The 13,603-nt window shown below is 60.0% G+C and overlaps 1 protein-coding gene across 2 annotated transcripts; it reads left to right on the forward strand.

Moving 5' to 3' along the window:
- The first annotated feature begins 1,455 nt into the window (after window positions 1-1,455).
- GFI1B (growth factor independent 1B transcriptional repressor) lies at window positions 1,456-12,213 on the forward strand. Of its 2 annotated transcripts, none has more exons than XM_039862969.1 (7): window positions 1,456-2,087; window positions 7,743-7,859; window positions 8,357-8,494; window positions 8,915-9,186; window positions 9,648-9,785; window positions 10,691-10,955; window positions 11,501-12,213. In XM_039862969.1, exons 2-7 carry the CDS (start codon window positions 7,763-7,765, stop codon window positions 11,677-11,679), a joined length of 1,089 nt encoding a protein of 362 aa, XP_039718903.1. In that variant the 5' UTR covers window positions 1,456-2,087; window positions 7,743-7,762; the 3' UTR covers window positions 11,680-12,213. The 2 variants fall into 2 exon arrangements, with proteins under 2 accessions (XP_039718903.1, XP_039718904.1); XM_039862970.1 differs by having other exon boundaries at window positions 10,790-10,955.
- Window positions 12,214-13,603: the final 1,390 nt, after the last annotated feature.

Here is a 13,603-nt window from a genome sequence, read left to right on the forward strand (position 1 = left end):
CTGAATGTGTCCCCGCCAAATTCATATGTTGAAGCCCCGCCTCTTGATGTGACAATCCTTGGAGGCGGGGCCTTGGGAGGTAATCGGGTTTAGGTGACGTCGTGAGGGTGGGGCCCCTGTGATGGATTCATGTCCTTAGGGGAAGAGAAAGAGACCCTGGGGCTCTCTCTCTGTCCTAGATGGGGAGGTGGCAGTCTGCCCGCCTGGAAGCTCATCTTCAGGAACGGAGTCTGCCGGCACCTTGGCCTTGGACTTCTTGGCCCCCATGAGAAATAAATTGCCCGTGTGTGGCATTTTGCTACGGCATCCCAAGCTGACCAAGACAGGGAGGCAGGGAGCGAGGAGCAGGGAAGAAGGAGGGACCTGGTATGTGAAAGGTACCGGCAGTACCTCGAATGAATGAATGAATGAATGGGCACTGGAGTGCTGAAGTGATTCGGCCCTTGGACAGGTTAACGAAAGCCCTTTATTTCCAGGGCTGCCTGCTGTAGGGAGTGGTGCTGGCCCTTAGACCAGCCGCTGAACTGCACAGGGCCCATAGCAGCAGCTCAGCTTTGCACTAGAAAATACCCCAAGAAGGAAACATCCCAATCCATAGAGGAGCTGGTGAGGTGAACCATGAAACTCTGTGAACCCGTCGAATATGCTAATTAAAGCCCCGAGAGAATTTAGGAGGCGCTTATATAAAAATCCGTGGGAAAAGACCCGCCGGTTTACGACTGCAGCGTCTGGACGTGCGTGTACGGTCGAGTGGGGACGTGAGGAAAGACGCACTGGTCAAGTTCAGGGACCATTTTTCCTTAGTGTTCTTGAATGATTTTTTAAGTTTTCCGCCTAATGACAAACAATTGTAGGCGACTGTTGGCAATCTTCCAAAGAATATTCCAGATATTTCCACTGATCTCTCGCCAGCAAGAAGAGAGACCCAGGGCTGGGGGTGTTTTTCTCCCGTGGATCCCGACAGCATCTCGCGGGCTGGGTGCTGGCCGGGCTGGCGCTCACTTCAGGGCTGGGCCTGGCTGGGACAGACCTCGCCCTGAAACCCCCTTTCTCTTCCTGTCGGACCTTGGACTTGTAGTTCAAGTTGGGGCTTCCGGTCGCCAAACGTGTTTTCTTTGTGAGGGAAACATAATCTCCCCAGCGCTGGGCTGGAAGAGCATGCAAATCAGCCTAACAGTGCTGTTTTGTGAGTTCTTGTCTTATGCAAAACGTCCTCCTCCAGAAATAAATTAGTCATCTCATGTGCCAGAGGCTATTGGGGCAGGGAAGAAGGGGAAATTAGTCAGGGCAAGGAGCTTCAAGGTGGGGATGAAAAGGTCAGGACGGCCGTCTCTGCTTCCCCCTGGTGACCCAGGGACACCTGGAGGCCCCTTGGACCTCTTCTGGTCTCCTCCTTGGCCACCAGGTGGCGACACACACACACACACACACACACACGCACGCACGCACGCACGCCCCGGGACCCGGGTGCAACCTGCACGTGGGCCTGAGCCCGCACAGGGTCGTGCTGACTGTTCACTACCTCACCCCGCCGCACCTCGACCCCTTCTAGGGTCAAGTCTGGGGATGCATGAACTTGACCTTTCTTCTCAATGGTGACCTCGGCAAGGAAGGAGGGAGGGAAGGAGGGAGAGAGAGAGGTGAGGGAGAAAGGCACGAACAAATGAAGGAAAGCAGAAGAAAGAAAAAGAAAGAAACTAAGGAAAGTTGTAAGTTCTCTATACAAAATCAGGTTTACGCGTACGTGTTTTCTCTTAACTTTAATGTTTAAAACTTAGTAATTTAGCCTTTCAAAGTTTCCGGGAGAAGATTCCGCAGCTCCGGGGCCGAGGGGGAGAGTGAATGTGTCCTGGCAGCTTTGATAAGCAAATGCCACTCCGAGCTGCTGCTCGCCATTGGCTGTCCCTTCACCGCCAGATTTTGACACAAATAATCAGATTGAAAATCAGGGAGGGGAACAGAAGAGGAAAAAAAAAAAAACAGCGCGAGAGAAAGGAGAAGTATCTATTTGTGCGGAGAGTCACAAAGGTGACAGAGTGGGGCAGCGAGGTCCCCGTGCAGGACCAGAAGCTTCCAGACTCAGACAGGTGAGTGCTGTGCGACGGGAACCTGCCTCTTCTCTTTCAATCTGCACGTCTGACCGAGGTCGAGACGTCGTCCCTTTTGCACTTAGAGGAAGAAGAATGAGGTGGGCTGGCAAGGTCTCACGTGGGATGAAGCTTCCAGCCCTTGGATCCAGGCAGAAGGGGTGGTGGGGACAGTTTTGTCTGAGATGCTGTGAGCCTGCCCAGGGGTGACGCCTTCCGACAGCTGGACATAACCGGCCTTTTCAGAATCCAGGTTTAGGCTGGCGGATATCACCTAGAGGCACAATGTGCTCACCCCGGAGCGGTCCTGGGGACCCGGGAGGAGCATGGCGTGACACACTGAGGAGCCTGAGTTGGTTCCCCGCTTCAGGCGCAAACTGTCGCGGTCCCTGGGCCACTCGGAGCCCGTCTGTCTGTAAAGTAAGAGAGTAGGATTGAGATGGCTCGGGAAGTCCCAGACGACTGTCCTCAAAGCTCCTGGGACACTGAGTGAGGATGGTGCCCTGTCGTCCAGAGCCCACTGAGGGCAGAGGGGAGGCCGCCCCTCCCCCAGCCTCCAGGAACCATGGGATGGTCGATGGGGAGTGGGGTCACAGCCTTTCCTACCTTTTTGGAGAGAAAAGCCAAGGTACAGGTGGGGTCTGGGGACAGGTGCTTGCCTCTAAAGTGGAGCTGGTTGAGGCGGGGACAGCCCGCGGAATCCCTGAGGGTTCGTGCACGTACATTTTTCTGGGGGAAAAGTCCGCGGCTTCCATGAGACTCGGGGGCGGGGGAGGGGGCTTCGCTCACGGTCTGGACGCGGGTCTGGGAGACGCGGGCTGAGCTGCACCTGCTCCCGCTCCTGCTTCGTGCACAAGGGACAGAAGATGTCCATCTCAGTGAAGTGGTGGGTTTCTTGTCCTTGGAGCTGGCACAGAAGGGACTCTCTGGATAAGGAGATGAGTGAGAGCTCTTCCAACTCAGATCTGGGGATTGGCATGCTGGTTTCCTGCAGAAAGTTCTTAGAGAACCTCGGAAAACTAAAGTCGCGTTTGATTGATGGAGTCATTCAAAACCGTGCAGACCGTTTTCTCGGGGTTCGAGGAGGGTGGGGTGGGCTTGGGGGATTCCTACTGAAGAGCACGAGGACCCCCAAAGGTTCTGGGTCCAGATCACCCCGCTCCGCCCCGGGAAAACAGCCTGATCGCAGGCAATGCTTTTACTGGGACACAACCTCTTGACCCTTTTCAGAAAGGACAGAAAACTGCGCCCCCCTCCTCCTTAGCCTGGAGGGAGGTTTTTGCTCATTCGTTTCCAGGAGTTTGAGCCAGCGCTTTAGTCTCTGATTCAGAAATGCTCAGGAAATGTCTCATTTTTGTTTTTACTGAGGTGAAATAAACATGACATGAAATTGACCATTTTAACCATTTTAGATGGCGTTAAGTACATACAGGTTACTGCGCCACCGTCACCGCCGTTTTCAGAACTCTTTTCATCTTGCAAAACCGAAACTCTGTATTCATTAAACAATAACCCCCCTCCCCTCCCCCAGCCCCTGGCACCGTTCTCTTTTAGGTCTCTGAGTTTGCCACACGGTACTGCAGATGTTTGTCACATAGTATTTGTCCTTTACCGGCCGGCTTATTTCACTCTGCGCAATGTCCTCATCGTGTGCGCCAGGATGTCCTTCCTTTTTAGGGCCGAAGAATGTTCCGTCGAGGCATGCGTCACGTTTTCTTTGTCCGTCATCCGTGGATGGACACCTGGGTGGCTTCCACCTTCGGCTGCTGTGAATTTTGCTGGACGAATATGTGTTCAAGTCCCCGATTTCAATTCTTGGGGGGGGGTTCACCCAGCCATCGATCCGCTCGCTTGTGACAATGGGAATTTCAAATAGAGAGAGGGCCCACTCTCTGCTCCGGCCCCTAAAAGGACCCGGGTCACTTCCCCCGACTCCTACATGGAAAGGGTTTTTGTCTGTTTGCGTTGCCTCTTAAGTCAGTCTTCAGACATCGAGGAAGTCCAGAGGGTCCTCCTTAGCTAGAAACAGCAGGTCTTACCCAACCCTCCCAGAAAAGGGAACCCAGGCGATGAGTTTCTCAGCCAAGGTGGACCGACCGGTCCCGCACTGAAGGTCAACGAACCATGTGTGGGATTTTGGAGCAAAAAGGAAGTGTAGAAATCTCCCAGTCCAACCGTCCCTTTTGAGAGAGAGAGAGAAATCGAGCCCCAGGTTGGTGGCTGATGTGGTCAAGCTCAGGGTCACAGAATCGGACTCGGCCCCGTGGCGGCCCAGGACACCTTAGCGTCGGAAATCACCCGTCTGCTGCCCCGGCTCCGCCTGGAAGTCGGGGTGCAGGGTCGCCCCCCTCCAAAAGCTGCAGCTGAGATTCTGGCTCAGCGTCAGGGGACCCTCTATCAGGATTGGGGGTTTTCGAAGAGATGTTAACAGTGAGTCTTCTTCCGGAGCCCGATACCATCGAGGTCTCTGTTTCATGAAGAAATCCTGGGCTTTCACAATCTCTGCTCTTAGCTCTTTCTCAGAACAGGTTTGTGTGAATCAAAACGGTGTGGTTGTTAATTAACTACCATATAGGTGATTGGTTCCTGTTTTTTGTTGTTTATTTTTAACTCAGCGAACAGGGGCCAGAGGGAAGTTCTCTAGGTGCAGCCGGGAACCTGAGAGAGTGTGGCTGCGTGTCCTCTTGAGTTCGAGACAGCTGGCATCTGGGGTCCCCTCAGGGTCTGAGCCCAAGGGAGGCCAACACTCCCCCCGAGGAGGTCCGCTCTCTCACCCGAATGCTTCAGGGACCAATGTCGGGCCTTCTGGCTTCTGAAGAGATGCGAAAATCAGGGGGCTTTGGGTTTTCCACCTTCTAGCCCCGACAACCAGCCTCCCCATCCCTGTTCCAGGACCACGGGCATGATGGGCCGAGCACCGGGTCAGAGGTCAAGTTCCAGCAGGACAGTGGCGCAAGCCTGGCTTGGCTTGCAGGGCTAGCAAGCCACTGTCCTCCCTTGGCCTCAGTTTCCCCCTTGTGACCCAAAAAGATGACCGCTGCCTCCCTTCCCCTGGCGGCCGTTGCATTCGATGACGTAACGCACACCAGGGAGCTTTGAACACCGTCCCCCTCAGCTTTGTTCTCTCCAAGCTGAGGCAGCGCCCGTTTCGTGGGCTGGCAGTCAAGGGCATGGGGGCCTGGGGTGACCGAGGCCTGCTCCGCCTCGCTCTGTCCTGGGAACGTGAGCCAGTCTCTCAGCCTGGGCTCCTCCTCTACAGAATGGGGTCACAGCGACTCAGCCCCTCTGGTTAGGATCGAGGGAGCTGAGACCGAGCAGACGGCAGCGGTGAGAATTTCCTGGGTTTCTGGCCCTGTGGCCTGAATATCCGCCGTTGGTGCTCGTTGACTTACTGATGAAATACTACGTAAAAAGAAAAATCACTCGCTAGAGAGGTAGACCATGTCCCTCGGGAGCCCCCCAGGGCAAAGGGCGAGGGTAACCCAGCGCCCCAGCCCACCCGCGTTGTGTGTGGGTCTCCTCTGGAACTGCCCAGGGCCCGGCCTCCCCAAGAGCTAGAAGGGGGAAGGAAGGGGGCCGTGGGGAGCCCCAGCAGTGGGGGGTGGGCGGGAGGAAGACTGTCCCTGGAAGATAAGGCCGCCGCAGCTGCCCGCCAGGCCCAGAGGGACAGCAGGCCAGGCGAGCCTTGTGAGGTCAAAATCTGACAGCTGGAGTGGACCCCAGAGGCCTTCAAGTCCAACCCTCTCCGAGCCCAGGGTGGGAAGGGCCTAGAGCATGTCCCCCGCTCCTGGTCCAGAGCTTGTCACTGTCCTCAGAGCCTGGGCTGACACTCGGGGGTCCCTGCGGCCCGGGAACCATGCTGGCATGTCTCCCCACAGTGGTCCCAGGAGGTTGAGGGGTGATCCGCACTAAAGAGATCTGGACACTGAGGCCCAGGGCGAGAAGGGCCGGACCTGGGCCGTGTCCCCCTCTCCCTAGGCAGAGCGGCCACAGCCCAGACTGCTGATGCCCCCCGGGGCCCTGGACAAGAGGCAGGCAGGCTGGGCAGAGTTGGGGGTCCTTCTTCACCCCCTTGGGGAAGGGGTGACCCCCCAGTGCTGCTCCGAGCTGCGCCCTCTAATCTCCCTCCCACAGGGCGGCCTTATCGCCCCGGCCCTCGCCGCGGTTCGCGGGCAGCCGAGATCCTTTTCCCGCGCTTGGCCCTATCGTCCCCACAGCCACGTCTGCTGCCGGCCCCAGGCCGGAAGGGCTCCTGTGAGGCCGGGGAATGGGACCGGCAGGAGAGCCATCAGGACTGGCGCTGGCTGGGTGTCTCCCCGAGCTTCTGCCTGGGCTCGGTGGCCGCTTGGGGTGGGGAGGAGAGAGGGCCACCAGGAGATGATGTCCGTCGTCTGGGAGCCCTGGGCGCGGGGGAGGCAGTAGTCCAGCAGGGCCAGGCTGGGCCAGCTCTGCCACGCCCGACACCTGCCTGGGACAAAGTGCGGGTCTCCACTGATTTGGTCCTTGGGGTCTTCCAGCAGCCCCTGACCGGTGGGGTCTAGTGATGGGCTGGGCTGGGCGGCCGCTGCCTGAGCTGCTGGGGTTGGTGGACACTAGTCTCTTCCTCTATGTCCAGAGACCACAGGCCTCCTGGTGGGGTGGAGCAGGGGTCCTCTCAGGCCTCGGGCCTCACACATAAGTCTAACCCTCTCCTCACCCCCACAGAGAGGGAGAGAAGGCTCCTTTCCCTGTGGGGACCAGGCTCTGAGTTGGGGCCATGGCCGACCTTGCGTGATAACATGGATTTGCGATTGAGGTGTTCCTCCCTTGCTGCGGCCCGCCTGCCAGGTCCCCCCCGTGACAGGCACTGAGCACGTATGATTTGCTCACCAGCACTACTACAAGCCCAGATGCCCCACTTGACAGAAAAGGAAATAAGCCCAGAGAGGTTAAGCGTCTGCCCCAAACGGCACAGCAGGTGAGCTGGGATTCTAACTCGGCATCTGGCTCCAGCAGCCTGAGCCGAGACCATCCATTTCTGTGGTCCCCGAAGGCCGATCCGACCAGGATGCAAATGCAGGTTCCTAGCCGTGGGGTCCGTGTGGAGACCCCCTCCCCTTCCTTCCCCACTCCTAGCAGCTCAGGGCATGTGGGCGGGAGCAGCCCCGAGCTCCTTGCTTTCCTAGCAAGGGAGGTTAGGATTTACAGTTGCCATAACAAAGTCCCACGAACTGGGAGGCTTACGACAGCAGAACTGTGTTCTCTCGGGGTTCTGAAGTCTAGAAAACCAGAATGGAGGTGTCGGCACGGTCAGCGCCCCCTGCAGGTTCTGGGGGAGCCTCGGCCTCACCCGTCCTCCACCTTCCGCTGGTCGCCGGCGATCCTCAGCCTGCAGCTGCCCCCACCTCGACGTGACACCCTCTGCGCATCAGACCCTGTGCCCGAATATCCCTCTTCTCATCAGGATGCTGGCCGCATTGGATTGAGGGCCCACCCTAACCCAGAGTGACCACGTCTCGACTCGGTCACACCTTCGAAGACCCTATCTCTGAATAAAGTCACGTTCAGAGGTTCCACATGGACATGAACTTCCGACCCAGGACAGGGGATTCTGACCTCAAGATGAGGCTCTGTCCTCTCTCCCCTCCTAACCGTTTCCACCGGCCCCCCTTGCAGGTGCGCGGTGCACGCCGACAATGCCACGCTCCTTCCTCGTGAAGAGCAAGAAGGCTCACACGTACCAGCCCCGCATCCGGGAGGATGAACTCGTCTGGCCTCCCGCCCTGAGCCACGGTGAGTGGGGGCGCCAGCTGCCCCCCCCCACATCTGCCCCCTGCTGCGCCTCCTGGGGCTCCCTGCCCCACATGATGGGGACACGGCAGCAGCAGCTCAGTGGAAGTGGCCCCACTTCCAGGCGTGGGAGCAGGCGGGGCTCCGCACGTGTTGCTGGAGGGAAAGTGTCCACCTCTCTGAGCCCCCGAGGCTGGGAGCGTCAGAATGGCATCAGCTCCGTAGCTCAGATGAGGACGTGTGGGTTCGAAGTGGGGGTCCGATCGAGGGCTACGGTGAGGTGCTTGGAAAAACCGAGACGGGTCCAAGGGCGCTCCAAGGGGGTCTCCTCCTGGCCTGTACCCGGCTCCCCCATCTGGGCAGAGCCCCTGAGAGCAGCCAGGGGCAGCCACAAGCAGGTACCCTGGGTCCCGCCTGTCCCGGGGAGGGAGACCTCTCCGGCCCCCTCGGGGCTTCCCAGGCCTGCAGCTGGTGGCTCTGATGGTCTCGTCTCCCTGCAGTGACCAGGGACCAGGTCCTGAGCAATGACCCCATCCTCAGCACCCTGTTTCCGAGCCAGTGCCTGGACTGGACGGATCTCAAACGGGAGCCGGAGCTGGAGCTGGACCAGAGCTTGACAAGGATGTCTTCGGCACCAGGTATCGTGCCCGAGGCCCCGGCCATTCATTCCCAGCGAGTGCGAGGGGCATGCAAGGCGGGTGGGCCGCTGGGAGCAGGGGCCCCTGGGAGTCAGGAAGGACCGACGATGTCATGTGGGTGCAGTCTGGGCTCCCAGGCTTCTGCTTGGACTCCTCCTGGACAGGAGCTCATTTCCAGATGGGGACTTCAGCATGAGGGTCCCAGGGAGCGGCTGGGTGAGCCGATGACGTGGGCGAGGTTTGCACTCTGTGCAGGGTGGGGCACTTTGCACCTGGAAAAGCTGAGGTGCCTCGGTGAGGACCCAGACCCCCCACTGTAAGTATCTGGGACGTGAACACTGAAATCCTCGGCACGTGGCAGGGAGCGGGTGGCCTATTTTTAAAGGAGTCACCCCCAGACTTGTGTCCTGCTCCCCACAGAGGGTCCTGCTGTGCTGTGTCGACCCCAGGACGGGGACCCGCCGCCCTCCGACTCGCCCCCGTTCTACAAGCCCAGCTTCTCCTGGGACGCCCTGGCCTCGTCCTACAGCCACGGCTACCGGCAGACCCCCTCCACCATGCAGTCCGCCTTCCTGGAGCGTCCGGTCAGCCTGTACGGCAGCCCTCTGGTGCCCAGCTCCGAGCCGCCCTTGGACTTTAGCCTCGGCTATTCCCCGGGCATGGACGCCTACCGCTGCGTCAAGTGCACCAAGGTGAGCGGCTGTGCGGCGGGCGCGGGGGTGTCCTCTGAGCTGCACATCTCGGTGGCATCGAGGGTTCACGACGTGCGTTCTCACTGCTCAGTGAGTCCTGTGCGAAGCGCTCCACGAGCCTGAGCCCCGGGAGGGGGACGGCGGGCTGGGGTTCAGGACAGACGAGTCACTCGCCCAAGGGCGCACAGCACGTAGATATCAGAGCGGCCTGGGGCCGACTCCAGTTCTTAACCGCGAGGCTGTTCGCCTTGAGATAGGGCCACAGGGGGCCTTCCGGACCCCACGCCACGAAGGGTGAAAGATCCCTGCCCAGGATAACAGCTCACGCCTGCTGAGCTGGCAGGCCGGTGCTCCCCCTGTGAGCCCATCCGTGGCTGGAGCTGGGCGGGGGCGGGGCCTGTGTCCCAGGACCCGCCCCCTCGGCAGCCCCCAGCGACCTCGCGCTCTGCCCCGCCCCCCAGGTGTTCTCCACCCCACACGGCCTCGAGGTGCACGTCCGCCGCTCCCACAGCGGGACCCGGCCCTTCGCCTGCGACATCTGTGGCAAAACCTTCGGCCACGCCGTGAGCCTGGAGCAGCACACGCACGTCCACTCCCAGGTGGGCAGCTGGCCAAGGACAGGACCCCCGTTCGCCCTCCTGTGCTGCGCTCCTCCCAGGGAGCCCGGGGGGGCCTATGGTCACCCTCTCACCCAGGCCCCGAGGGTGACACAGATCGGGGGTCCCTCACTATCTGCCTCTCCCGTCTGGGTCTCCAATTCCCCCTCTGGAAACGCCTCACTCCCTGGCGGACCGAGGAGGCTTCACGCACACCTGGCCCCGGTGGGATTTCCGGGGGCAGCACAATGTCTGCAATGCTCGGAAATGGTCCCGCCAGCCATCCGGGCAGGGCAGGTGTCCGCCCCTCTGAGTTCCTCGACTTAGAATCTTGGAGTCAGACTTAAACGTGCATCCCATCCCGCTCAGCCCTACCCGAGGCAGGAAGCCCCTCTTTAGAATTCCATTCCTGGAAAGCACCCGCAGTGGAGCTGGGTCGCTAACACCTGGGTAAATAGAAAAGCTCAGGTGCGACAAGCACCATCCTTCCGACTGCCCTTCGCGGTCACAGCCTTCCGATGCCCTGACACGGAAGCCGAGTCTCGGGGAGGTGAAGTGACTTGCCTATAGCCACGTGGCTGGTAAGAGGCAGAAGCCAGAATCGGGCCCTGGTAATTCAGACTCTTAACCAAACCACTGCTCAGCCCCCGACCATCCCTGCCTCCAGGAACCCACTCCGGGTTCAGGGGCACCTGAAAAATCTCCCGGATCAGTTGGTCCACAGTTAGTCAGTCAACAAACATGTACTGAGACTTATTTTGTTTGGGATACTGTGAGAGTTACAAGGAAAAGTCTCACAGGAGGCCACTTGGGCCTCAGCCCCTCCTAGGAGGCAGGAACGGGGGCCCACGTCCTGCACCTCCAGGCCTGTCCTAGAGGCCACCCCAGCAGAGTGTCCTGTTCCTCAGGGGATTCCGGCCGGGTCGAGTCCTGCGCCCAGCTTGGCAGTCCCGGGCCGCGAGGCCCCGCCTGCGCCTGAGCCCCCGGGGCCTCGTTTCCTCCGGCAGGAGCGCAGCTTCGAGTGCCGGATGTGCGGCAAGGCCTTCAAGCGCTCGTCCACGCTGTCCACCCACCTGCTCATCCACTCGGACACGCGGCCTTACCCCTGCCAGTTCTGCGGCAAGCGCTTCCACCAGAAGTCGGACATGAAGAAGCACACCTACATTCACACAGGTGAGGCCGCCCCCACCCGGGACCCGGCCGAGCCCCCAGGCCAAGCCCCTCTCAGGCAGAGCTCCTGGCACACCCGCCTTTCCCTGTTAAAAGATCCCGGCTTTAGAATGGGGTGGGATCCAATGATGTGTGTCTGTGGGGGGGCTGCCCCCTCTGGAAGGCCACAGCCAAAGCCAGCGCTGCTGTTCTCACGGGTAGAAGTGAGACCAGCCGGTGAACTTTTCAAGCGTTCATTCATTCTGCCTTTAGTCATCCGTCACTCATCCGTCACTCCTAGGCTGTCTTGCCCTGGACCCCGTGCCAGGTGCTGGGCTGTGCTGGTAAAGAGGCCCCAGCGCCGGCCCCGACCCGGCTACAGCCCAGCACGGCGCCGGCAGGTGTCAGAGTTGTGTTTATTCTGTCTTCCTCCTCTAATTATTTTCTAACGCGAATGTGGGTTGGCCGTGAGGTGAAGCACAAGGACGTTTTGGGGAACGGATGCAGGGCGCGGGGGCGGGAGACCCCACGGGAAGGCCCTGACCCAGGTTCTCACCCCGCCCCCGCAGGTGAGAAGCCGCACAAGTGCCAGGTGTGCGGGAAGGCCTTCAGCCAGAGCTCCAACCTCATCACCCACAGCCGGAAGCACACGGGCTTCAAGCCCTTCAGCTGTGAGCTCTGCGCCAAGGGCTTCCAGCGCAAAGTGGACCTGCGCCGGCACCGCGAGAGCCAGCATGACCTCAAGTGAGGCCGCGCCCGGCCCCGGCTCCTGGCCAGCCTGTCCCGAGGTCCCCGCACCGCGCCGCGCCTCACCGGGACGGAGGGAGGCTGGGCTCACGCCCCCAGTCCCCAGTCTCCTGGAGGCGACACCGGACGGGAATCTTCCAGCTTCTTTGGAGACTTAAGCAATTGCTGTGCGACCTCGGGCAAATCGCTTCCCCTCTCTGGACCAGCATCTCTCCCGCTGCAAAGTGTGGGAGCTGGGCTGGGTCTTTTCTGAGCTGAAGTTGTCCATGGGGGTGAACACTTGGGTGCCTTCCCCTGGGTCAGAGCCCAGAAGGCCAGAGGTGGACAGGGATGCCAAGAATAGACCAGAGCTGGGAGCCACAGAGACGCCCTCCCCCTGCCTGCTGCTCATCACCCTAGGACCTGGACCCCTTGGTTTTTAGTGGGCCTCTTCCAGCTTGCCATGGACAATGAGAGCCACCTCCCGTCCCAGTAAAAGGCCTAGCACCCCTGTGCTTCAGCCGGACATGTCCGCTGCCCCTCCACTTCTGACCAGCACTCGGGGGTGGGCGAGGAGGTTCCAGTTCTGCCACTGGCGAAACTAGCAGTCATTGCTATCAAAAGTCTGTTCCCCTCAACCGCTGTAAATGGAAATAAAGACACAGATTTATTTACATCTGACCAGGATTTATTAAGTGCCTACTGGGTGCAGGCTCGTGTGTGACGGAAGCTTAGAAAAGCAGAGAAAGCTCTGTGTTCACTCCCAGAGAAGCTGGGAGGCGCGTGCCCCGACCCGAGGGATCAGGGCTGGAACAGAAGCCTGAGGAGTCACAGAGACGAGGCCGCGGGGGGTGGGGGGGGCAGGGTCGGGGGCTGCGTCACTTTCCTGTGGCCGCTGTAACAAATCGCCACAGGCTGCGTGGCTCCGAACGACGCACATTTATCCTCTTACAGTTTGGAGGTCGGAAACCCAAACTGGGCTAAACACGAGTGTCGGCGGGGTGCGTTCCGTTGCGAGCTTCCGGAGAATCCGCTTCCTCCATTCCTCAGCCTGGGGCCTCACTCTGGCCCCTGCTTCCATCACCCCCTGTCATTCTGCGGTCACCTCTTGCCTCCTCCTTGTGACCACCTGGCTAATCCAGGGGGAACCGCCCGTCGCAGGTCCTCAAGTAATCGCTGTGGCAGGCTGAATAACGACCCCCAGAGAGGGTCCTGGTCCCTCGACCCCGCGGATGTTGCATCAGATGGCAAACGGGACTTTGCTGATGTGATTAAGCGAAGCCCGATGCTGCCCCTCACTAGCCGTGTGACTTCAGGTCGAGCTCCCTGCTCTGTCAACAGGACGGTCCCTTCCCGTGGGCTGTTGGGAGGACTCCCTGAGACCACGTGTGATGAACAGCAGTGAGCGGGGCCCGGCACGTGGTAAGTACAAGGCCCACTCAAATGCCACCTCCTCCACGCAGCCTCCCTTGGTCATTCCACCCAGAAGTCCTCCCTGCTCTGAACACTGCTCCGAACACTGCTCCCTGGGCTCCTCGCTTACGGCTCAGGACCCACTGGACCCGGACTGACGGTCGTCTGTGTGTTGCTTTCCATCCGCTAGAAGGAATCCTCTCGGGGCCATAGGCCTCAGCACCTAGCCCGGACCTGGCCCACGGCCATGGACGGCTCCAAATGAGTCACTTCCAGGTACCGGGGTCGGGGTGGGGTTTCCACAATGGTCTCTAACCCATGCAAGACGGTGTCATTCGTGATCTCATTTTATACCGGGGCGACCGAGGCTCGGCCAGCTTACCTGAGGTCACACGTGGGCCAGCGCGGAGCTGGGATGAGGGTCTTCTCGCGTCTCCACTCACTTCCTCCCAGTGATGCCTGCAAAAGCCTCCTCCAGTCCTCGCCTCCTATGTGACTATGGGGTTCCAGGGCCCCTTGGGGGCAAGGACTCC

This window comes from Pteropus medius, unplaced genomic scaffold (genome assembly GCF_902729225.1).
Source record: "Pteropus medius unplaced genomic scaffold, Ma_sr-lr_union100, whole genome shotgun sequence".
Lineage (NCBI taxonomy): Eukaryota > Metazoa > Chordata > Mammalia > Chiroptera > Pteropodidae > Pteropus > Pteropus medius.